We start from the raw sequence: 26,312 nt of genomic DNA, 5'->3' as shown, positions 1-26,312 counted from the left end.
CACATAAGATCATAAGACAAGGCTACTACTAGCCAACTATCCACCAGGATGCAATAGAGTTCGTGAAAAAATGCAAGGAATGCCAACTCTTCAGCAATGTGTCCCGGACCAGCCCAATCCTACCCTCCTCAGTCCTGTCACCTATCCCCTTCGCCGTCTGGGGTATTGACATCATGGGACCCTTTCCCCGGGCCAAAGGAGATCTCAGGTACTTGTTAGTCTCAATTGACTACATGACCAAATGGGTTGAAGCAAAAGTAATGAGAACAATCAATCAACAAGACTACATAAAGTTTATGGAAAACATTTTGATGAGGTTCGGGATACCACGAATCCTAGTATCAGACAATGGACCCCAATTCATCGGATCAGAATTCGAGTCCTACCTTCAAGAGCGCGGGATCAAGCACAAAAAGTCATCAGTAGCATATCCCCAAGGAAACGGCCAAGTAGAAGTCACCAACATAATCCTGCTCCGAGGTATTGAAAAAAGACTCAAAGAGAGCAAAAGCAAGTGGCCAGAAGAACTTCTAAGTGTACTTTGGTCCCCCAGGACAAGTACCAGAGAAAGTCCATTCAAACTAGCGTATGGAACAAAAGTGCTTCCTATTGAAGTGGGATCTCCTTCTCACAGAGCAATAAACTTTGAAGAAGAAGCAAATGAAGAAGGACTCAGAACAAACATGGAGCTAATTGATGAGGTCCGAGACCAAGCTATAGAAAGGATGAAAAAATACAAGGAGAAAACAAGAGAGCACTTCAGTAAGAAGTCTAGAGTCAAAAACTTCCAAGTTGGAGACTTAGTCCTTCGAGACACAGAAGCATCAGATCCCACAAACACTGGGAAGCTAATGCCCAAATTGGAAGTCCCATACAAGGTCAAAGAAGTCCTGAGGCCAGGAACATACAAGCTCCTGAACATGGATGGCTCAGAAGTCCCAAATACTTTGCATGGACTAAGGCTAAGAAAATTCTACCAGTAGGAGAACAAACAAAGCAACCAAAAGTCTTGTAGCCAATATGGAAAAAAACTAATTTGTTTCTCCTTATATTCTGTATGAATGATTAATGAAAAACATTTCCTCTTTATATTCATCAAAACCACCACCAGTCCGGACAAGCTGAAAGAGATATGTCCTAAGTCCAATCATGTATGAGGATTTAAGAATAACTTTTATGTAATCTGTTTAGATTTCATTGATATTAATAAAAGACTTATTTTGTTTTTATTGCGGGCTCTATCTATTTAAATGTTTAAATAAGATATACCATAGTTTAGAGTAAAGCTTTTTATGGATTATGATGAGATCATAATAATGAGACCTAAAAGATGATAACTCTAAACTTAAATAGTTTCTGGTCGTAGGATTACTAACTGGTAATTAATTATCCACAAAGATCGGTACATACTATGCTTGCTTCATTATGAAGGATGTCTGTTCTCATAGACATTTGTGTGGTGACACTATAGCTAATATGTAGGTGCTTATTATAGAATAAGTTCCCTGAACATGACTCACACAACTGAACAACTGATGGAGTTCACTCGCGTTTCAGCAGTTGTTCACATAGTGATAGTTGTACAAGTATCCTTAGACTTGAGGTCATCATAGTCATCTTGTGTACACTGAACTATGCTTTGGTTTAGTTCTTAGTCTCAAGGGACAATTATAAGGGCTCTACTGGGTATAGGAATTTGTACACGAAGATAGTGTATGATCAATAAAGGATCTACCCCTTCCAGTGAAGAAAGAGAATGTTCAATGTTGATCCACTTATACTAGTTCAGGAATCTCTAGCCATAGTGAATGAAATTAGAAAGGAGTTTCTAATTTACATTAAATAGAACTAAGCATAGTGAATGGGAAAGCAAGTGATTAAATAAGATAGGCTTGACACAAGTTCCATGCCTTGTATTTAATCATGACATTGCAGGATAGAAGGAATTAATTGTACGGTAACTACTCACTGAATAGGTTCTTCGTATTCTAAGCAGTGAATTCGTATTATCCGGATATTCGCGATATGCTGAGAAGTATCCCTCACGATGTAGAATAAATATGATTAATTAATTAATCATATTTAATGAATTAGAGAATTTATATAAATAATGATAAAATAGTTTTATTATTATTTATTTCTACTACCGGCTTAATATTGAACCTAGAGGGTCACACCATAAAAGAGAATGATTTAATGGTGGAGAAATTAATTAATAATGGCTGATAATTATTTATTTATTAAATAAATAATTAATTTGCAAATTTAATAATTGATTAAATGAGATTTAATTGATTATAAATTAATTAAGAAAAAGTTCTTAATATTATTAATTAAGAATTTAATTTTTGGAAATAAAATCAAGTGAGAGAATTATTTCTAAAGTGTTTAGAAAAAGGTTTAATAATTAAAAGGTGTTTTAATTATTAGTGAGAATAATAAAGGGTTAATAATAATAATATTTTATGAGAAAATTTTGAGCTGAAAATTTTGCCTATAAATATACTATTTTTGCCTCAACAAAAAAGATTTACAAAACCCTAATTCTCTCCATCTCCTCCTCCTTCATTATATCATTTTCTTGGTGGATACCGGTGGAATGCTTCACACTTGAGGAGCAGCTGCTAAGGATCTCCATTCATCATTCTTGGATCGCTGTTAAAGACCTCCATCTTTCCATTAACGTAAAGCTTCTTAAGGTAAACATACTGAACTACGAATTAAATATTATTTTTCGCATGGATCCTACGGAGGGTTATGTTTTTTTTAAGATTTAAATTTACGTCTTCGTTGCGTTTATGTGCTAAAAACCCTTCAATGGTATCAGAGCTACTTGCGAAAAGTTTTTAATTCGTTTATGTGTTTAACTATTTTCGATATATTAGCATGTACGTGATTCGCCATGATTTGATGTTGATATAATATACTTATATATGTATAGTTTTGAATATATGATATTCAAGTGAGTTGTATAATCAGAAGATGATTATGTAATTTGTATATATACTGATATATACATGATTTATGTTTGTTTTAATTATGAGAATCATATTAGATACGGATTCTGAATTGGATGCTGCAGATTTGCTGAAATCTGGGTCTGGTGTCCGATTTACGCAAACGAATACCCTATTCCATAGGTAAACGAGCGTATGAACAAAACTGATAGATAAAGCTATTAACGACTCGTCTGTAAGGCGTTTGACGTCGTTTACTGCCCGTAAACAGTGATTCTTATTTTTCTGATTTGATTCTGATTTTTCTGATTTTTGTCATATTTTCTTTTTATGATTAGATCATGGATAATATGATATGTTAAGATCATATTATGTGTTTTAACATGATTTTATGTGTTGTATGAGCATGGTGGATGGTTATGGCCTTTCGACCTTGCATGTCGTCAATCTTTGTAATCATAAATCTCGAATGTAACTCGAGTTATTCTTGTAAGTTCATTAGATTAGTTTTACTTTCAATCATGTAATGTAATTGAAGACTCAAGAAGGCTATCCAATGGAGGTGATACAAAGAATAAGATGAGGCATACAAGAAGACTTATGTAAAAAGTAGTTGTATTTATTTCCATCACCATATTAGATTGACCTTGATCTTTATCATGAGCTTGATAAAGATCACATAGGATGGGGCCATAACCAAACATATTTACTTTATTCCACTTTACATTTACTTGTTTATTTAATTTTATATATGAGATATATGCCTATGTTTACCATGCGATGATAAATTTAGGTTAACTTAAATCAATATAAGGCGTGCTCTAGAAAATCTAGAATAGGATTCGTTTCTTGCCTTAACAATAAATATTATGAATACGATCATGAGATTCTTGTGTTTATGAAACACGTAATTGAATATGAATTTTCAATATTGAGAGAATGGATGATTCTGTCAACAACAGATTTCTATCTGTAAGAAAGGGTTATTAAGTGACGCCTCTTGACAATGCTCCACCCGATCTGGGAATCATCTGATTATCGATTATTGATTTGAAATATTTAATTTAAAAGGAAGAATCTCTTTATAATATGATTATGATTGTAACGTAATATAATCCCTCTAGAATTAAATAATATCAAATAGTAATTGGCCAATGACACAACGGGCTTGTGTTGGTCATAGCCTTTCAACATGGTAGAAAGTGGTTCTTATTTTTAAATCATTGTCGTTTCGTGCTACAGCCGAGGGCTTTGATTTCGAAATAAGAAATACTTGTCTATTACATAGAGATGTGTACATTGAATTATAATCTAAAGGTCGGTACGTGCTACAGCCGTGGGCCGTTGGAGATTGATTTAATTGTACGAAATGTTGGGTTAAAATTGACTTAGAATATTGAGTTTATCGTGCCACAGCCGTGACTCAATTATTCAAGAGGCTAAACTTATATTAGGGAATAACATAAGATGTAATTGACAAGAGTTGTCTGCCTATTGAACATCACATGATGTTTCGTGCCAAAGCCGAGGTTCTGTGATGGAATGTAGGATCCCTATTCCCAATAGCATTATGAATGCTTAATTTTCACTTAGGGGGTTGAAAAAATTAGATAAACTAGTGGGAGACACTTATGAATAATGACCCGATTCATATAGTGTTTTAAAATGAAATTGAATATTTGCTAAGTGTTGTTATGTGTTTATCATTTACAGATTTACTATATTCGTCATGTTTTCTGCACTATCACTCCGGAGCATACTAGATGTTCACAAGTTGACTGGTCGTAATTTAGCTGTTTGTTTTCACCGTAACAAGTTGGGGCACTGGAAGAGGAACTGCAAGGTTTACCTTGTAGAATTGAAGAAGAAGGGTAGTGAGACTACCGCTTCTGATTCAGGCATGTTCATGATCGAAGTTAATATGTCACTAGGTCAAATTTCTACTTGGGTATTAGATACCGCCTGTGGTTCTCATATTTGCAATTCGTTGCACGGACTAAAGGGAAGTAGGACTCTTGAAAAAGATGAGGTGATTCTACGTATGGGCAATGAAGCAAGGGTTGCGGCCATATCTGTAGGATCATTTAGTTTACATATACCTACGGGAAAGACTATTATTTTGAATAATTGTTATTACGTTCCCTCTATTGTGAGGAATATTGTTTCTATTCCTATGTTGGATGTGGATGGTTTTTCATTTATTATTAAGAATAATGAATGTTCTATCCTTAGAGATAATGTTCTTTTTGAACGTGGCATTTTAAATAATGGTCTGTATGTGTGTGACGTAGAGCATGATTTACTTCAGATTGAACAAACTAATAAAAGAAAACTAGATGATGAAAATCAGACCTATTTATGGCACTATAGGCTAGGTCATATTAGTGAAAATAGACTGCGGATATTGCATAAGGAAGGGTTACTTGACCCATTTGATTTTGAATCATATCTCACATGCGAGTCTTGTCTATTGGGTAAAATGACCAAATCTCCATTTAGTGGACATGGAGAGAGGGCTGCAGATTTGCTAGGATTGGTACACACAGATGTATGTGGACCAATGTCTACGCAAGCCATGGGTGGATTTTCGTACTTCATTAATTTTATAGATGATAGATCTAGATTCGGATATGTGTATTCGATGAAACACAAGTCTGAAGCCTTTGAAAAGTTCAAAGAATATAAACATGAAGTGGAGAAACAAACCAAACACAGTATTATAACTCTTCGATCAGTTCGAGGTGGTGAATACTTGAATGGAGAGTTTCTAGATTATCTCAAAGAAAATGGTATAGTCTCCCACTGGACTCCTCCATATACTCCACAGTTAAATGGGGTATCTGAAAGGAGAAATCAAACTTTGTTAGACATGGTTCGGTCCATGATGAGCTTCCAGTATTCCTATGGGGTTATGCATTGGAAACCTCAGCATATTTACTGACTAAGGTGCCTTCCAAATCTGTTCCTCAAACACCATATGAGATATGGAGAGAAAGGAAACCGAGTCTTAAACACGCTAAGATTTGGGGATGTCCAGCTTATGTCAAGAAAGTTGACCCAGATAAGCTGGAATCTCGATCCGTAAAATGTAATTTTGTGGGATATCCTAAAGAGACTTTGGGGTATTACTTTTACACAGATCATCGGGTGTTTGTCTCCAGACATGCTACCTTCTTGGAAAAAGGAGTTTATCCTTGAAGGAAACAGTGGGAGCAAAATTGAACTTGATGAAGTTCAAGAAGCACAAACTACTATGGATCAAGTGGAAATACCTGTTCAGACTAAACAACCTTCTGTGGAACAGCCCATTCTTAGGACAGGGAGAGTGTCTCGCCAATCTGAGAGGTATTATAGCCTTGTCATTGAGAATAACAATGAGTTGTCAATCATTGATGATGACGACCCTGTGACCTATAATGAGGTTATGAGTAGTGTTGACTCAGAGAAATGGCATAGTGCCATGAAATCCAAAATGGAATCTATGTATACCAACCAAGTATGGACTCTGGTTTAGGCGCCTGAAGGTGTTAAGCCTATTGGGTGCAAGTGGGTATACAAAAGAAAGATTGGAGCAGATGGCCAGGTGGAGACCTATAAGGCCAGGCTCGTGGTAAAAGGATTCAAACAAAGGCAAGGGATTGACTTTGATGAAACTTTTTCGCCTGTAGCCCTGTTAAAATCAGTTCGGATTTTGCTTGCGATTGCTGCTTAAGTACTTGCGAAGGACTCGGGACATTTTTCTTATTTTTGGTGGTGAATCTGAGTTGAAAATAGAGGAGATGTCAATGTCGAGAGAGTTGACACACATAACAACGTAGCAGACCCACTCACAAAGCCACTTTCTCAGAGTCACTTTGATCGTCATAAAGACAAGATGGGTATTAGATACCAGAGTGATTGGCTTTAGTACAAGTGGGAGATTGAAAGAGATATGGCCTAAGTCCAATCATGTACGAGGATTTAGGAATAACTTTTATGTAATCTGTTTTGATTTCATTGATATTAATAAAAGACTTGTTTTGTTTTTATTACGGGCTCTCTCTATTTAAATGTTTAAATAAGATATATCATAGTTTAGAGTAAAGATTTTTATGGACTATGATGAGATCATAATAATGAGACCTAAAAGATGATAACTCTAAACTTAAATAGTTCCTGGTCATAGGATTACTAACTGGTAATTAATAATCCGCAAAGATCGGTACATACTATGCTTGCTTCATTATAAAGGATGTCTGTTCTCATAGACATTTGTGTGGTGACACTATAGCTAGTATGTAGGTGCTTATTATAGAATAAGTTCACTGAACATGACTCACACAGCTGAACAACTGATGGAGTTCACTCACGTGTCAGCAGTTGTTCATATAGTGATAGTTGTACAAGTATCCTTAGACTTGAGGTCATCATAGTCATCTTGTGTACACTGAACTATGCTTTGGTTTAGTTCTTAGTCTCAAGGGACAATTATAAGGGCTCTACTGGGTATAGGAATTTGTACACGAAGATAGTGTATGATCAATAAAGGATCTACCCCTTTCAGTGAAGGAAGAGAATGTTAAATGTTGATCCACTTATGCTAGTTCAGGAATCTCTGGCCAGGGTGAATAAAATTAGAAAGGAGTTTCTAATTTACATAAAATAGAACTAAGCATAGTGAATGGGAAAGCAAGTGATTAAATAAGATAGGCTTGACACAAGTTCCATGCCTTGTATTTAATCGTGACATTGCAGGGTAGAAGGAATTAATTGTACGGTAACTACTCACTGAATAGGTTCTTGGTATTCTAAGCAGTGAATTCGTATTATCCGGATATTCGCGATATGCTGAGAAGTATCCCTCACGATGTAGAATAAATATGAGTAATAGAGAATTAGAGAATTTATATAAATAATGATAAAATAGTTTTATTATTATTTATTTCTACTACCGGCTTAATATTGAACCTACAGGGTCACACCATAAAAGAGAATGATTTAATGATGGAGAAATTAATTAATAATGGCTGATAATTATTTATTTATGAAATAAATAATTAATTGACAAAGTTAATAATTGATTAAATGAGATTTAATTGATTATAAATTAATTAAGAAAAAGTTCTTAATATTATTAATTAAGAATTTAATTTTTGGAAATTAAATCAAGTGAGAGAATTATTTCTGAAGTGTTTAGAAAAAGGTTTAATAATTAAAAGGTGTTTTAATTATTAGTGAGAATAATAAAGGGTTAATAATAATATTTTATGGGAAAATTTTCAGCTGAAAATTTTGCCTATAAATATACTATTATAGACCTTATTTTTGCCTCAACCAAAAAGATTTACAAAACCCTAATTCTCTCCATCTCCTCCTCCTTCATTACATCGTTTTCTTGGTGGATACCAGTGTAGTGCTTCACACTTGAGGAGCAGCTGTTAAGGATCTCTGTTCATCGTTTTTGGATCGCCATTAAAGACCTCCATCTTTCCATTAACGTAAAGCTTCTTAAGGTAAACATACTGAACTACGAATTAAATATTATTTTTCGCATGGATCCTGCGGAGGGCTTCGTTTTTTTAAGATTTAAATTTACGTTTTCGTTGCGTTTATGTGCTAAAAACCCTTCACAAGCCATTAGTCAGGACTAGTGCAACCAATTTTACTTAGAATTAATTTTCTGAAAAAAAAGCAACCACTAGTCCGGACAAACTATTAGTCAGGACTAAAGCAACCTTTTATACTTAGAATTAATTTTTTATCTAAAAAGCCACCACTAGTCCGAAAAAGCCATTAGTCAGGACTAGTGCAACCATTTTTACTTAGAATTAATTTTTTAACAAAAAAACAACCACTAGTCCGGACAAGCTATTAGGCAGGACTAGAGCAACCTTTTGTACTTAAAATTAATTTTCTAACTAAAAAGCAACCACTAGTCCGGATAAGCCATTAGTCAGGACTAGTGCAACCATTTTTACTTAGAATTAATTTTCTAACTAAAAAACAACCACAAGTCCGGACAAGCTATTAGTCAGGACTAGTGCAACCATTTTGTCTTAGAATTAATTTTCTAAGTAAAAAAGCCAACCACTAGTCCGGTCAAAATATTAGTCCGGACTCCTGCAACCATTTTCAGCTAGAATTAACTTTCTAAGAAAGAGCTAAACACTAATCCGGACTAGATATGAGTCCAGGACTAGAGCAAAACTACAACTTAGAAAAAAAATTCTAAGGCAAAAACAAACTACAATTGCAAAGCAAAATAGCAGCAATAAAAGCAAATATTAAAAGAGTAATCGGACAAGACAAGTCCGGAAACAAGTACGAATATTACAAAGAGCAAAGCTATCAAAAGTCTAACAGCAATATCCAAGTTACAAATCAGAGAAAGATCAAGGCTCCGGAGCATTAGGAGGAAGGAAGTTGGGGCAAGGACCATAAAATGGCTTTGGCTCCCATAGTCCAAGTTATATATCTTCCTGCGCCTTGATAAACTCATTAACAAAGCTATCCCAATCGGCTTCCAGATTAGTCTTGATATGTCTCTCCGCAACGAGCAATCTCCGGAGCACCGGCATTGGCATGGCCTTATCATACTCTTCAGATCTCTTGAACTCTGCAATGACTTCAGCTTCCGGCCTCACAGCCGACATCTGCCTCCTTCTCAGCATTCTCAGCCCGGGTAGTGACATCAGAAAGGTATTTGTTCAGTCCAGAAAGAGAAGTATCCTTCACAATGATCTGATCCAGGAGCTGACAAATCTCAGTGTCCTTATCAGCAATAGCAGTCTGGGCATCTTTAAGCTCATGATAGGCCAAAGAAGCATATCCAGCCATATATCCACCAAGCTGCAGAAAATAGATTACTTAGAAAACTATTCTAAGGAAAATGAACAGAAGAAAAAAGAACATAAAACAATGTACCTGACCCGAGAACCGGGAGCACTCCTTCATAGTTCCATCGAATCCGGACAGGTTCATTTTCTTCCAATCAGCCTCCGAAGGAATTCCGCTATAAAGCGAGTAACTTTAACTTCCAGCTCCGGACTTCCTGCATTCGGACCTTCATCCTCCAGGCCCTTTCCCTTACCAGCTCCGGACCCAGAACCCACTTCGAAATTCTCGGCCCCAGGAGGTTTCGTCCCAAGTGTCCGGAGCCTCTTCTTTTTTCGTCCGGACTCAACACCCGGAACTTCCCCAATTGGCCCAAGATCCTCAAGGTTCTCGAACTCATCACCAACTTCCAGCTCAACATCCTTCTGCGGAGCCCTCTCAGTAACATCAACCTCCGGCCTTGATACAACATTGCTCCGGGACCCCTCCTCCACAGAAGCATTAGATCCAGACCCAGCAACAACAACTTTCTTCGGCAACTTGAAAGCTTTGCCCAAACCCTTCAGTGCATCACTATATGCCGAAGACGATATATCCGTATTATATTGCGGTAAGCCTGCAAAAGAATAAAGCAAAAACACAAGTCAAAAACAATGAAGAACAACAACAAAAGAAAGCAGACGACAAGTCCAGAAAAGAAAATATATAAGTAGTCCGGATATAAAAACAGATAACTTACAGCCTAGCCTATGCATAGTCTTGTGAATCATGAAAGTGTCATGGGTCATTTGGAAACCCAGACATTCGCAAAAAATAAAAACCATCCGGATAGCATCTCCCCGGAGAACATCCCTACAGAACCAAGTCCAGACTCCCTCAGTAGTGATATGGGGGAGATAATGCAAGTCCAACCCCCTCAGCATGATCAACTCCCCATTCCAGTACTTCAATGAAGACTGCTGAATGACGGGCCTGTAGGAGCCACCATACCCACACTCCGAAGCCCGTAACAGAAGTTCATACAGAGGAAACTGGCTGGACCGGACCAGATGGAAAATATGATGCCACAACTTAAAGGTGGGCTGCACTTTAAACTGGTTACAGCTAGCAATGAACCAACTCATCCACTTGATCCCATTCGGAGTTATTTACATCAGAGATAGCTTATACTCATACTTACACAAATGTTTGAGAAATAAGTGCCAATGCGGAAACATTGGCAGATCAGCTCTAACCATGATACAAACAATAACTTCAATCTCCCATCTCAAGATCAAGTTCCCAACCCCGACAGGAGTCGGGGAGATAAAAGGAGATTATGGAGTTGCCGAAACATGCTACACCCAGGGGTTAGTTATGGCAGAAACCCATCAGGATAACAAAAGGAAGGCAACAGTCCATTTGACACCTAGCCAACACAACTAGCAATGAAATCCAATTTTTCTCCAATTTTTAAATATCCATGTCTTTTATTATTAAGAGAATATCCTAAATTCTAAATATAGACAAGTAATTAAACCTCGACAAACAAACAAACCATGACCATGATCAAGCACTTTAGCAACCTATAAGACTTAGTGAAATACAGTTATCTCTAGCATGCAAATCAGTTCGATAAGACTTAATATCACTAAATACGACATCACTACACTAGCATCAATATCAAAAGTCAATCAGAAAAATTATCTAAGGGATCATGTTATTATGCAAATACATGGACTACATGAACAAACTACTATAAAAAATACCAAAAATAAAAAAAACTACATGGAAAATATGTAACTATATGAACTAAACTATCATGAATTTGCAAACTATATGCGACTCATACAAAACATATTCCTTCAACTACCACCCCCAAACTTAAAATATTCACTGTCCTTAGTGAAGGTAATAGTAAAGAATCAGGCATACCTAATCCGAATCAGGATCCTCACCCTCAACAGGTGGAGTTTCAGGCGTGTATGGAGGTGGATACACGGAGTCCTCACCAAATACTGGCCACTGGATGTCAACACCGGTAGCTCTGAATGCAGTCCCAAGTGTCTGGGTGTGATCACGTGCAAACCTGCTGTGGATGTCATACATCACATCCATCCTTCTAGCCAGACGCCTATACTGCGCCATGCTCATGCCAGCTCCAACATCAGCTCCTTTCTCCTCCTCATGTGCCTGCTACAATGGCCCCACATCAACTCCTAGCTGAGATTTCCAAGCACTCCTGCTCGTCTTGGTGGCCCCAGCAGCTGGTCTCCCACCAGGTAGATGGTCAAAAGTATAACCAAGCCCTTTCCGATCGGGCTTCCCTCCATCCCACTCTTATATCATAGGCAAAGTAGTGCTGCCAATAGGAGCACTCGTGTGACCGCCTCAACCCCGGGGTCAGAGTTGACATCACTAAACAAAATTACTAGAAATACAAACAAGAAGATTATTATTAATATATACTAACTCGAATGTGATGACTGAGAATTTCGTGACGTAATTAAGTGAATAAAGTATGATTTATGTGTTGTGATTATAAACTATGTGATTAAGTGTTGATTAATTGTTTTTATGGTATATAAGTATCTGGGAACGTAGATAGAAGCGTTCCAATTTAAAGAGTCAGCTTAGGAGTTAAGCTGTGTTGTCGGGCCGTCAGGTTGAACAGAACCCGTCCTAAAAAGGGGTTAAAGTATTTAAAATGTGAATTATGTGTTATTATGTGAAATGAAATGTTTGAGTAAAGTATTCCGTTCTAGTGATGTGTCGGTTGGTAAAGGTAATTGTGAAGCGTAACTGAAATGCTGAGCGTCGGGCCGACAGGCAGAACGTGACCCGGTATGCGTAAAGAGGAATAATAACAAAAAGGGAAAATTTTTATGACCAGACATGAATTGTGATGTGTCAGTATATGTGCTTGCTTGTCTGTATGCGTGATTACATGATTTGTTAATATTATTATGGGTTTAAGGGAATTATTCGATTTTAAATAAGGTTTATTTAACCCTTGCACGTTTTTATAAAATTATCTGAGTAAGGTAAGGGCATGGAATTTGTTTTTTTATCTTCGAAATAGTCCTAGAGACTTTATAAAAATGATAGACGGATTTATTTTATGATCGTTGCATTTTAAAATGATTATTATGTGTTAAAATGCTATTTTCAGCATAAACTTGTGAAAATCATATAAAATCAACCGTACGCTCAAAAGTTTATTATGAGTAATGGTTGGAAAGCTAATTTCGAGATCTACGTCTTAAAATTGTCATCCACAATAATTTTCAACTTTCTGAGAGAGATATATTTATTATTCAATCAATATATTATGGGAGTAAAAAGAGAAAGGAAATCAAATCAAAAGGGAAATTAGTAGATTACTAAACTACCCCTACCCCCTATTATATATAACTCAATTCTTTCTCTCCCCTTTTTTTTTCTTCTTCTCCCGTGAACACTCTTCTCTCTCCCTCTCTTTCTTTCTCACTCTCTCTCGGTCACTCTCTTTCTCTCTCTCTCGGCTTTCTTCTCTCTCTCGGTACATCCCTCTTTCCCTTGCCTATATGTCAACAATCCTTCATAAATCCTCTTGATAATTATATATATGTAGGTAGAAGTGTGTGCATGTGTGTGTATACCCTTGCATGCGAGTGTATGCGTGTATATGGTTTCGAGATCGAGTTGATTATCGTATGTACAATTCCTAAAAACTGAAATGATGTGGCTTCCTTGATGTTTGTGCTTTGCATGTGTGTTATTTTGATTGTTCAGAGGTAATCAGAGGCTTCAAGGTGGAGACCCGAATTTGGGCATCACCGGGAAGTCACCGCCACCGGCTGTGATCTCTGGTGAGCCGGTGGTGAACGGTGATGTAGTTTCTGAGTTCTATAAATCCGTAAAACCCATGTTTAGCTCTTGCATGCAATGATTTCTTGAAAGTTAAAAAAAAGGGTTTTGTGTTTCTTTTTGAATTTAAGGGCGTTAGTTGATAAAATGGGTTTATATGATTGTGATGGAAAGATTTTAACTTGTTTAATTGTTTGGTTATATGAGAAATTGAAATTTGAGGGTTGCATGTTGAATTTTGGTTCAGGTTTAGTATAAATAAAAGGGAATTGGATTTTTGTGACTTAATCTTGCATAAACTAAGTTTAATTAGTAAGTAATGAGAGTGCATGTTGATTTAAAAGAGGAATTAGTGATGCATGTCAATGTTTGGTTCTCCAAATATGATTTATGGTTATAACCGAATGAAAAATGAGTATAAAGGGAATGGTTTGATGCATTTATGTTTGATTGGAAAATTCGACTAAGGTTTTGTGTTATTAGGTGATGTTTTGATGAGTAACTCGAAATTATGATTAAATAAGTGCTTGATTTAATTAAGAGATGAACTTGAATTGCATGTAAGCAAATATGTATGATTTGGTTCGAATTTTGAAAAGGATGTTAGTTTAAATATTGGATTATGCTAGAACTAAAGTTGCATGGTGTATTTGATTGTATATATATGATTATGGTTCGAATTTTTATGATTAAAGAAAGGAGAATGATTCTTTAAAGGTTTTTGAATGAGATATGTGTTTATGTGAACTAAAGTGAGTATTTGGTTGATTTTGTGTGATAATGCCGAATAGGCCATAGAGATTAAAAGTCAAAAACATGGTTTTTATGATCGAAAGGATGATTGAGTGTGTATAAGTGAATATCTATGAAATTGTTTGCTTGATTGTAGTATGTGGTTCGAATTAGGGGATAAAAAAAAAGGGAACTAAGTTGTTTGATTTTAAAAGAGCTATAAGTGATAGTTATGGTCGTAAATATTTAGTTGTGAATGAATCGTGTACTCGCATGAGTTATACTAGTTTGATTTAAAGATTAGTCGAGATTAAAGCGAGTATAAGTTGATTATTGAGTATATAAGGATATTAAGGCTATGAGAAAAGAATGTGTTATGTGCTATGTGCATGTGTGTATAAACTATACTCGTATAGTTCGAGTCAAGAGAATAATCGAGCTATCGTATTATGTGAACATTCCGGGAACGAGAGTTGAGAAACTAATTAAGGTTTTGGTTTTGATTATAGATTCGGAGCGTGAGGGCATTCAGGCTAGGAAAGGGAAAGGTATACTAGGTGGCAGTAGTTCAACCTTTAGGAAAGCGAATTCAGGCAAGTAACTCTATTTACTTATGTAAATGGTTATAGAGAGGATATTGTTAATGCTAAGTAGAGTATTGAATTGTTAAAGTAATGTATCCTTGTTATTGATACCCTGTTATTAATCTTGTGAACTTATTATTGATAAGCTTATTGATCCACCCTTTGGTAACCCCTTTTTCCTATTCTGATTATTTGTTATACCATGAACTGTTATAAACTCTATAAGTACCCTCACGAACCCCTTATAATGATGCTTCATTCCTTGTTTACCTTATACTCTATTGATCCTTGAAACGGTTTTGATTTCCCTAACTTGAATACCTTGTTATCAGTTGATCAAGATTCCTAGAATTGTACTTTGCTTATCCTTGATTCACTTCCTTAACTTTGAATTCTTGAAATGGAACTTAAGAATGAATTTCGACTTGAAAGAGTCCGAATGATTTCATATTCTTGGTAATGATAAAATGAATTTAGAAAACTTACTTTTTCCAACTCAAGGTTTTCCAAACGAATTCCTGATGGATTGGATTGGGACGTAAGAGGCTAGTGGGACTAGTCCAGTCATAGTAAGAGGCTAGCGGGGCTAGTCCAGTTTAAGGCTGAAATTATGCCGTTGGTACCTTAAAGAGCGGATGGAGGTCGGTACGGGCTGATCACCCGTATTATTATGAAATGAAAGATAAAGTGGTACAATCAAGGGTTCCATAATTGTTTAAAAAGGAATTGAAACTTCCTAGTCAGTAATTGAAAATGAAAAATGGTTTATATTGCTTTGAAAAGAGTTGATTGTGATATTGTGAAGCTTATAGCTCGTGAACCCTGATTTTTTATTCTGTTGATCATATAATTGATTCCTTATAATGAAAAGATTGTCGCTTTCCATTCGAAAGATCATTTGTGATCCTGTTAATGATTTATGATGAATGTCGGCTTTCACCCTGCCTTGAGCCTTATTCCTTGAAAGCCCAAAATTTTTCTTCATAACCCTTTTCGTAACCTAAAAGATAGAAATCTGCTACCTAGAATTGATAAAGTAGAATGCCCTGAGTTCAGTAAAGTATATTGTGAATTTTATATTATAGGACTGCTTTTTAGTTACTTGCTGAGTTTTATACTCATATGTTTTATTTTAATCTAACCATGGCAGTTAAGCAAGAAGATGGCCAGGCTTAGGCGCACTGCTCGTAAGAGCGTACCTGGTGGTCCCTATCATGTTGAGGGCTTTCGGTTGCCAGAGCAGGTAGTAAAGTTTTTGAGTGAGCAAATGCTTAGCCCGAGAGTTGTAAAGATACAATGGGTTATATGTCGGTTCCAAGACGGGATCGACTATGTATATTTGGTTTTTATTTTGGGGTTGTAAGCTATATTTTATGATTGGTAGTTGTAATCTTGTCTCATACTTTATCATGTTTGATCCTGTTAGTAGCGAATCGGGGTTTATGCTTATTTAATTAGTAGAGTGGGTCCTCATTTCCTAACCCCGAGATTGAGGGTGTCACATCGACCCCGAATACATACATACATACATACATACATAAATTCCTCATAATTTCTTACATATTTTTTTATGTATCTACCTACCTGATGGGCTGAAGAAGATAAACGGGAAGGAAATTGGAAGGAAGAAGGGAAGACGGCTTGGAAATGGGCAGGAGGGAGGTCAACCGGAAAGAAAAAAAATGGAACGGCGAAGTGGGGAAGGGAAGGGAAGACAGAGGAGGAGCTTTGTAACGGAAACGAAAGAGGTAGGTGTTGCCGGAAAATCGAAAGAAAGAAGAAGAAGGGAGGTGCGGGTGTGGTGATTGGAAAAAAAAAAGAATGGTGAAGTGAGGGGGAAACAGGGAGTGAGGGAGAGATATAAAATGCTTTATTTAATTAGTAATTGTAACATTCTAACATGTTTTCTAATCTGACACGTAGCTGTGGTAATTGAGAAGTATCCTTAATTAATTGACACGTAACATTTAAGATAAATACGTAAGTTTTGTGGTTCGATTTGTCTTAAAATTTGAAATTAACGGACTGAAATGCACGAAAAACAATTTCAGAAAATTACGAAAGTAGTCTTAAAATGTCATAAATATCCCGAAGTTTATAAAACTATAAATTTTAAAATTTTAAAATAATTCTTGAAGTGCACTTTATACCCGCTTTTAACCATTAAACTGAACAACACGCGGGTGAAATTAATCCCGAAAATTTCCAAATTAATTTTAAAATTCTCAGAATATTATAAACTTAATAAAATATGAGTTTCGAGATTTTTGAATAATTCTGAAATTAAATATTGATTCTACAAATAAACACAATCAGAAAATCATTTAAGGATAAATAATTAGTGAAATATTGTTTCTCAATTTTATAAAATCCTAAAAATAATTATTGTAATTATAAAACTATAAAACTAATTTTTAGAAATAATCCATATTTTTATGAAATTAAAATTGTAATAAAATCACTTTTAAAAGCATAACAAAACCATATATCTCAATAATAAATCACACAATTCAACCCATATATCAATATATCACAGATAAATAATAAAAATTAACACACTGCTGCCAAAAATCAATTCACACATTTTATTTAATTTTGTATTCAATTATTACACTCTTAAAATATTAAAAATAAAAGAAAATACACGAGTCGTTATAACCCAGGATCTGCCACTGCTCATGTGCTGGCTAATGAACACCAACTGCCACGCACAATTTCATCACGATGGACGCATACGGTATAGACCCCATGGTACTCCCCCTAAAGAACTTCAGAATACCCTGATAAATCACCATACCAAGATCCACATAATCGCCTTGAAGAATGCCCCACAACAGCCGTGCACGCTCCACAGTAATCTCATGCACATGCGAAGATGGCATGATGTTAGCATAAATAAACACGTTCCATGCATGGGCAAACCTGTTCATGCTGGAAGACGGAAATGTAGAGTACTCAATAGTGCCCCTCTTGATCTTCCAGTGTGTATCAGGCATGCATAGTGTAGCAACAATAAGATCCAGATCAAAATCCTCTAGAGACTTATCATTCCAAGTATCCTGCACGGGCTTCCTCGCGGGCTGCTCAATCACTCTCCTAATAGCATCAGCACTATACTCCACAGTCATCCCTCGCACCACCGTGAAGCCATTCTTCTCAGCCTTCGTGTTCGCATAGAACTCACGAACAACACTCATGGGCACAGCAGCGGGTGCCTCACAAAAAGGAACCCAGCCCATCTCCAGAATCATCTCTAACAGCTTACCATCCTTCTTCGATGACAGAAAACCTCTCTCCTTAGCAATAGGCTTTGAGAGAAGCCCCGTATACTCCGATTTAGCCTCGGGAGTAGAAAAACTCGGCCTTACACTACCCACACAAGAAGAATCAATGGTGATGCTGCTTACTTGAGTTCTTTATCTCTTAGGTGCCATTGGAATTGAGTAGAGAGAATAAGAGTTTGTGTTTGAGAGAGAATTTGTGTTTGAGAAATTTGTGAAGTGGTGAAGAAGTTTGTGTATAAGTGTATGTATTTATAGGAGGTGAAAAAAGAATTATATATAGAATAGAAGTGGGAATTGTATATAAGAATAGTGGGAATAATGGGTTTGATTTGGAGAGGGAAATTTCGGATGTGGGAGAGTAAATTTCGGGTAGGAATTGATTTTCTAGCAAAAATCCCGATTTTTCCTCTTCAAAACTGCTATTTTTATTTTTCTGCCTCGGGACCTCGGCGCGGCCGCGCGTTAAGATAACACGGGTGCACTCTACTTCTGCCAAGTCGGTGCGGCCGCGCACCAGATTAGCGCGGGCGCACCGTGTCTTTGTAATTTTAGCGCGGCCGCGCGCTAGATCAGCGCGGCCGCGCATGGCTTCTAAAGTTGGCCCTGATTTTTTCTGTTTTTCTAATTTTTTAAAGATTTTCTCTTTTCTTCTTGCTTCCTCTACTTACTAATGTACAACAAACTTGGGTTGCCTCCCAAGAAGCGCTTGCTTTACATCGTTAGCTTGACATAAAAACTCGAGATCAAACGAACTATAAAAGGGCACTAACCACCTCGCAGTTTGCCATGTCACCATAGTAATGCTTCAACCTCTGACCATTTACCTTGAATGTTTGGCCCAGATCATTTTCAAAAATCTCCATCGCTCCATGTGGAAACACAGTTTTGACAATGAACGAACCTGACCATCTTGACTTCAACTTTTCAGGAAAAAGACGGAGACGAGAGTTAAACAAAAGAACTTGTTGCCCCGACACAAATAATTTGAGCATTAGACCCCGATCGTGCCAACTCTTGACTTTCTCCTTATACATTTTGTTTTTCTCATATGATTGAAGTCAAAACTTGTCGAGCTCATTTAATTGGAACATCCTCTTCTTACCAGCTACATCCAAATCCAGATTCAATTTCTTCAAAGCCCAATACACCTTATGATCGAGCTCCACATGCAAATGAAACCCCTTACCATAAACCAACTGAAACAGCGACATTCCCAAGGGAGTCTTATATGCTGTTCTATAAGCCTAAACAGCTTCATCAAGCTTCAAAGACCAATCTTTCATTGATGGACACACAACTTTCTCTAAGATGCGCTTAATCTCTCTGTTAGATACCTCAGCTTGACCATTCATCTGAGGATGATAAGCCGTATCAATGCGATGATTCACATCATACCTTTGCATCATAGCAGTGAACTTGCGGTTGCAAAAATGCGACCCCTAATCACTGATTATGACTCTTGGAGTTCCAAACCTTGTGAATATCTTCTTGTGAAGAAAATTAAGTACCAGATTCGCATCATTCGTTGGCAATGCCTTAACTTTAACCCATTTCGACACATAATGAACCGCCAACAAGATATACTGATTGTTACACGATGAGACAAATGGTCCCATGAAGTCAATTCCCCAGACATCGAAGACATCAACTTCGAGAAGCACATTAAGAGGCATCTCATCCCTCTTAGACATATTACCCACACGTTGACATTGATCATATTTCAAAATAAACCGATGAGCATCTTTAAACAAGGTTGGCCAAAAGAAACCTGCTTGAAGAATATGAGCTGCTATCTTTTCTCCACCATAGTGTCCTCCATAACCCGTTGAGTGGCAATCTCGCAAGATCCCCCCCGTTTCACTGTATGGAATACATTTCCTGATGATTTGGTCAGCTCTTTGACGAAAAATAAATGGCTCATCCCACATATACCACTTCATGTAGAAACTTTTTCCTTTGAGCGTATGATAAGTCGGGAAGCATGATGTTACTCATAAGGTAGTTCACAATGTCTCCAAACCATGGTTCCTCTTGCACTCCAAACAGCTGCTCATCGGGAAAAGACTCATTTATCAATGTCTTGTCCAGTGAAGTAGCATTAGGGTTCTCTAAACGCGAGAGATGATTAACGACTTGATTTTCAGTCCCCTTTCTGTCCTTGATCTCTAATTCAAATTCTTGCACCAGAAGAACCCATCTAATCAATCTAGGCTTCGATTCCTTCTTTGAGACGAGATAATGAATTGCAGCATGATCAGTGTAAACTGTCACATTAGTCCCAAGTAGATAAGATCGAAATTTCTCAAAACCATAGACAATAGCCAAAAGTTCTTTCTCCGTAGTAGTATAATTCAGTTGAGCACCATTCAAGGTCTTACTAGCATAGTAGACCACATGAAATATGTTGTTCTTTCTCTGCCCAAGAACTGCTCCAACTACATAGTCATTGGCATTGCACATCATCTCAAAAGGTTCATTCTAGTTAGGTGCAGTTATGACATGTGCCGTGATTAAACTCTTCTTCAATGTCTCAAAAGCGGCAAGGCACTCGTCATCAAACTTGAAAGGGACATCTTTCATTAGTAAATTGCATAATGGCTTCAAAATCTTGGACAAGTCCTTGATGAATCTCCTATAGAAACTCGCATGACCAAGAAAACTGTGAATTCCCTTAACAGAAATTGGTGGAGGAAAATTTTCAATGACCCCCACCTTGGCTTTGTCCACCTCAAGACCCTTACTAGAAACCTTGTGCCCAAGAATAATGCCCTGTCGCACCATAAAGTGACATTTCTCCCAATTGAGAACCAAGTTGGTCTCAACGCACCTCTTGAGAACATGTCCAAGATTTTGCAAGCATTCAACAAAAGAATCGCCAAATACAAAGAAATGGTCCATGAACACCTCCACATTCTGGCCAATCATATCAGAAAAGATGGCCATCATACATCTCTGAAATGTGGCTGATGCACCACATAGACTAAATGAAACTCGTCTGAAGGCGAAAGTACCAAATAGACAAGTAAAAATAGTCTTCTCTTGATCTTCCGGAGCAATACAAATCTGATTGTAACCTGAATAACCATCCAGAAGAAAGTAATACTCGTGACCAGCTAATCGGTGAAGCATCTGGTCAATAAAAGGCAGAGGGAAGTGATCCTTCCTAGTGGCCTTGCTTAGCTTCCTGTAGTCCATACAAACTCTACATCCCGTAACTGTTCAAGTAGGAATGAGCTCATTCTTCTCATTAACAACAATTGTGATACCTCCCGTCTTCGGTACACACTGAACTGGACTCACCCAAGAACTGTCAGAAATGGGATAAATAATTCCTGCATCTAGCCACTTAAGAATTTCCTTCTTCACTACTTCCTTCATGATTGGATTAAGTCTTCTTTGTTGCTCGACCGTAGGCTTGCTACCTTCCTCTAGCAAAATTTATGCATGCAATAAGAATGGTTGATTCCCTAAATATATGCTATAGTCCATCCAATTGCCGATTTGAACTCTCTTAAAATCCTCAAAAGCTTCTCCTCATCGCTACCTGAAAGGTCAGATACAATAATAATAGGAAAAGTAGATGCATCACCTAAAAACGCATACCTCAAATGTTCAGGTAAAGGCTTAAGATCAAGAGTAGGAGCTTCCTCAATAGATGGCTTGAGGCATTTAGGAGCTTTGTTCAATTCCTCCATCCCAAGAGATTCAAAAGGCATATCAATCTTCCTCTTCCAGGGAGAAGCATTTAGATATTGCAATTGCTCTTCACCTTCATCCTCCTCACTATCTGAATTCCCCAATAAGGCCTTCTCTAATGCATCAAATCTTAGCAATTGATCAAGTTCAGAAGTAACCATATAATTGACCAACTCCACCTTTAAGCACTCCTCATTCTCCGTAGGAAATTTCATAGCATTTAACACATTAAAAGTTACATCCTAATCCGACACTCGCATTGTAAGCTCACCCTTCTGCACATTTATCAATGTTCGGCCAGTTGCCAAGAAAGGTCTTCCCAAAATTTTGGGAATCTTCTTATCCTCATCGAAATCAAGAATTACGAAATTAGCAGAGAAAATGAGTTTATCAACCTTGACCAAGACATCCTCCACACTTCCTCGCGAATATGTAATAGAACGGTCGGCCAACTGCAAAGTCATATAAGTCGGTTTTGGATCAGGCAAGTTTAACTTCTTGAAGATTGACAAAGGCATCAGATTGATGCTTGCTCCCAGGTCACATAAGCATCTGTTAAAAGACATTTTTCCAATAGTGCATGGAATAGTGAAGCTTCCTGGATCCTTGAGCTTCGGAGGCAACTTCTATTGTAGCACATCACTGCATTCCTCCGTGAGAGCGATAGTCTCTAAATCATCTAGCTTCACTTTCCGAGAGAGTATACCTTTTATAAACTTTGCGTAACTAGGCATCTGCTCAAGAGCCTCAACGAAAGGTATGTTGATATGAAGTTTCTTGAATACCTCCAGAAACTTCTCAAATTGCTTATCCGCCTTTTTCTTCTGCAGCCGCTTAGGAAAAGGCGGTGGAGGATAGATCTATTTCTCCCCTGTATTACCCTCAGGAAGAGTGTGCTCAACAGTAGTCTTCCTTGGTTCCACTTCTACTTCCTGCTGCTCTACTTCTTCTTCAGCCCCAGCTTCTTCAGTCGAAACTTGAGTTTATTCGGGATTCACAACCTTTCCAGACCTCAAAATGATTGCCTTCACATGCTCCTTAGCTTCTCTCTATCCTGGCACTTCAGTGTCACTAGGTAATGTACCAGGTTGATGATTAAGCAAGGCATTATCAATTTGTCCAATATGATTTTCCAAGGTCTTGATAAAAATAGCTTGACTCTTGCACATAAGCTTCAACTCCTCTAATTTATATTTTTCATTAGCTTGTTGCAGCTGAAGTTGCTGCCTTGGTGCAAATTGCGGTTGCTGAAAACCAGGGGGTTGTACTACTTAGCTGGATACCGTTGGTAAGGCTGCTGAACCACATTCTGAGCGTTGCTAAAACTGAAATTAGGATGATTGCGGTTGTTGGGATGATAAGTGGTTGGCACAGGTTGTTGCGATCGCTGAAAATTGCTCACGAACTGAGCTGATTCACTAGAAATAGCGCACTGATAAGTCTCATGGGCACTAGCACAAAGCTCACAGACACTAGTGATTTGATTAACTCCATAGTTAGTTAAAGTGTCCACCTTCATCGTCAAAGCCTTAAGTTGGGCAGCTATAGCAGTTGCTGCATCCAACTCTAGAATTCCTGCTACTTTTCTCTAAGTCAGTCTCTGGGAAGGATTCTGGTATTCATTAGCAGCCATCAGTTCAATCAATTCATAAGCCTCATTGTAGCTCTTAGCCCACAAGGCTCCTCCTGATGCTGCATCGAGTATGGGTCTAGAACTAGCACCCAATCCATTATAGAAACAGTTTATAATCATCCAATCAGGCATGCCATAGTGTGGGCACTTCCTTAGCATCTTCTTATATCGATCCTAAGCCTCACACAGAGATTCTCCAGTTTGCTGAGCAAACTGAGTAAGAGCATTCCTGATTGCAGCAGTCTTTTCCATAAGGAAGAATTTAGTGAGAAACTTTTGAGCAAGATCCTCCCAAGTACTGATAGACCCTGGTGGTAGAGAATATAACCAGCACTTCACTTTATCCCTTAGAGAGAATGGGAAGAGTCACAGCTTGATAGCATCTTCAGTCACACCATTGAACTTGAAAGTGCCGCAGATATCAATAAAATCCCTGATGTGCATGTTGGGGTCTTCAGTAGGAGAACCCCCAAACTGAACTGAGTTCTGTATCATCTAAATCGTGCTTGATTTGATCTCAAAAGTGTTAGCCGAGATGGCTGGCCTGATGATGCTTGACTGAATATCATTGATCTTAGGCTGAGAATAGTCCATCAAAGCCTTAGGAATTTCTGCTTAATCCCCCATCATTACTAAAACAGGTTCCTCTACTTCTTCTTCTTCTTCTTCTTCTTCTTCTTCTTCTTCTTCTTCTTCTTCTTCTTCTTCTTCTTCTTCTTCTTCTTCTTCTTCTTCTTCTTCTTCTTCTTCTTCTTCTTCTTCTTCTTCTTCTTCTTCTTCTTCTTCTTCTTCTTCTTCTTCTTCTTCTTCTTCTTCTTCTTCTTCTTCTTCTTCTTCTTCTTCTTCTTCTTCTTCTTCTTCTTCTTCTTCTTCTTCTTCTTCTTCTTCTTCTTCTTCTTCTTCTTCTTCTTCTTCTTCTTCTTCTTCTTCTTCTTCTTCTTCTTCTTCTTCTTCTTCTTCTTCTTCTTCTTCTTCTTCTTCTTCTTCTTCTTCTTCTTCTTCTTCTTCTTCTTCTTCTTCTTCTTCTTCTTCTTCTTCTTCTTCTTCTTCTTCTTCTTCTTCTTCTTCTTCTTCTTCTTCTTCTTCTATCTTCTCGTCATCCTCAAAAACCTCCCTTCGAACCACTACAACTTCTTCCTCGGCTTTATCCAGAGTTCTCTTACAAGATCGCGAATGCGTATGCATACATGCTCTCTAGAGTACCTGAAATAAGACAAAGGAATAGATAAGTAACAATGTCCGAGTCTATGAACTTTAACGATCACTGATGACAAACACATAAATAAAAAATTAACACTGCAGTCCCCAGCAGCGGTGCCAAAAACTTGTTAGTCGCTAAACACGCGCTAATAATACACGCAAGTATACGCGTTCACAAGCAATATAGAATTATTTCTAGTTCGTTCCCACAGAGACTGGGTTGGTTAACTAATTAATTTATGCACTTATGCACCGATGATATGGATATTATCCAATGCTAAGACGAATAACAATTCGTGATTGTTTATAACTAAGAATTAAACTAACAATTATAACTAAGAGAATAAGAATGTTGGATTAATATATATGATAAATAATGGATTCTAACTTTATTCAATAGCCTTTTCGTTCTTAACCTTAGCATTTAATGGTGATGACACTAATCAGATAACACGAAACTGATAAACGCCAACTTTCGTTGCACGAATACCATACTACCAGACATCCACAAAAGAGATAGAAGCTGCATAGATACCAATTATATTGAGACCCTATATGTCTATTGTAATATCCGAGATATATCGTGTAATTATTGTTGCTAATAGATAATTATTGTATGTATTCAGTATCTATTCTGTGAATTATTTGTTAAGTGTTAAATGTGTTTGGATGTTTAAAAATATTATTAATTGAGTATTTCAATTTTTATATGTTCCAAATAAAATATAGATAATTGTCATCTCTTCCTAATTAGTTTTATGTTGATTTATGAATTTATAGGAATCATATGGATTTTATAAAATCTTTTTCCGGGTATTTAAAATCTATTTTATAAAAACGGGAACCAACCAACGTCATCCGTTTTTATGTTTTTAGAACCCGAAACTCTTCCGAGAACTCCTTCCTAACCTAATTGCAATATTCTGAGCATTTTCCATGTTTCGACTTTTTCGATCCGGCGTACGGTTTGTCCTGCGCGGGTCCCGGCGCAACATTTTCGATACAATATTTGTTTCGGTAAATCAATAAAACTCGTATTTTCGATAAACGGGAGCTTTTTATTAAACTATCACAATTATCACCTCGTAATACGTGTAACCAGGCGCTGAGACCAAGACCGCAGTACAAATTGTACTGATTTGGATAATTATCTCGAAAACCGGTACCGTTTGGATCAGTTTTTATAAATAAACGTACCATTTTATATCCGGAATGATCCAACGGGATACTAATTTCCCATAATTATAAATAGCCTCTACCGTATTTTATTTGTACCAGAAATCATTTGCAAACAGTATTTACAGAGTTTTTTACAGAGAAAATACTATAATTATATTTTGTTCTTCGTAATCAAACACAAATTCGAAGGCGTTATCGATATCCGATTTTGGCGTATATATACTCAAAACGAAGCTACTGAAATCTAGAATCCAAATATTCCATCAATTTCAAACCAGAAACATCAGGTGATTTCCTATTTAATTAATTATATTCGAATTTATTGGTATTTAAATTATGAATTTTTGTACGAGAGATTGTTTGTATGATTTGATGATTGTATGTTGTAGAGCTTGTTTTCCTGATC

At 37.0% G+C, this 26,312-nt stretch overlaps 1 protein-coding gene and 1 non-coding gene across 2 annotated transcripts; both read left to right on the top strand.

Annotated features, from left to right (window-relative positions):
• The first annotated feature begins 173 nt into the window (after positions 1-173).
• On the top strand, positions 174-983 carry LOC141693863 (uncharacterized). Its single transcript, XM_074499051.1, has one exon. It carries the CDS (start codon positions 174-176, stop codon positions 981-983), a length of 810 nt encoding a protein of 269 aa, XP_074355152.1.
• A 22,674-nt stretch (positions 984-23,657) lies between these two features.
• Positions 23,658-23,764, top strand: LOC141709140 (small nucleolar RNA R71). The gene has a single exon (XR_012569732.1). It is a non-coding gene; the product is annotated as a small nucleolar RNA R71 (small nucleolar RNA).
• Positions 23,765-26,312: the final 2,548 nt, after the last annotated feature.

Source organism: Apium graveolens, chromosome 2 (assembly GCF_009905375.1).
Source record: "Apium graveolens cultivar Ventura chromosome 2, ASM990537v1, whole genome shotgun sequence".
In the NCBI taxonomy this organism is placed as follows: domain Eukaryota; kingdom Viridiplantae; phylum Streptophyta; class Magnoliopsida; order Apiales; family Apiaceae; genus Apium; species Apium graveolens.
This window is presented reverse-complemented; position numbering and strand designations above follow the sequence as displayed.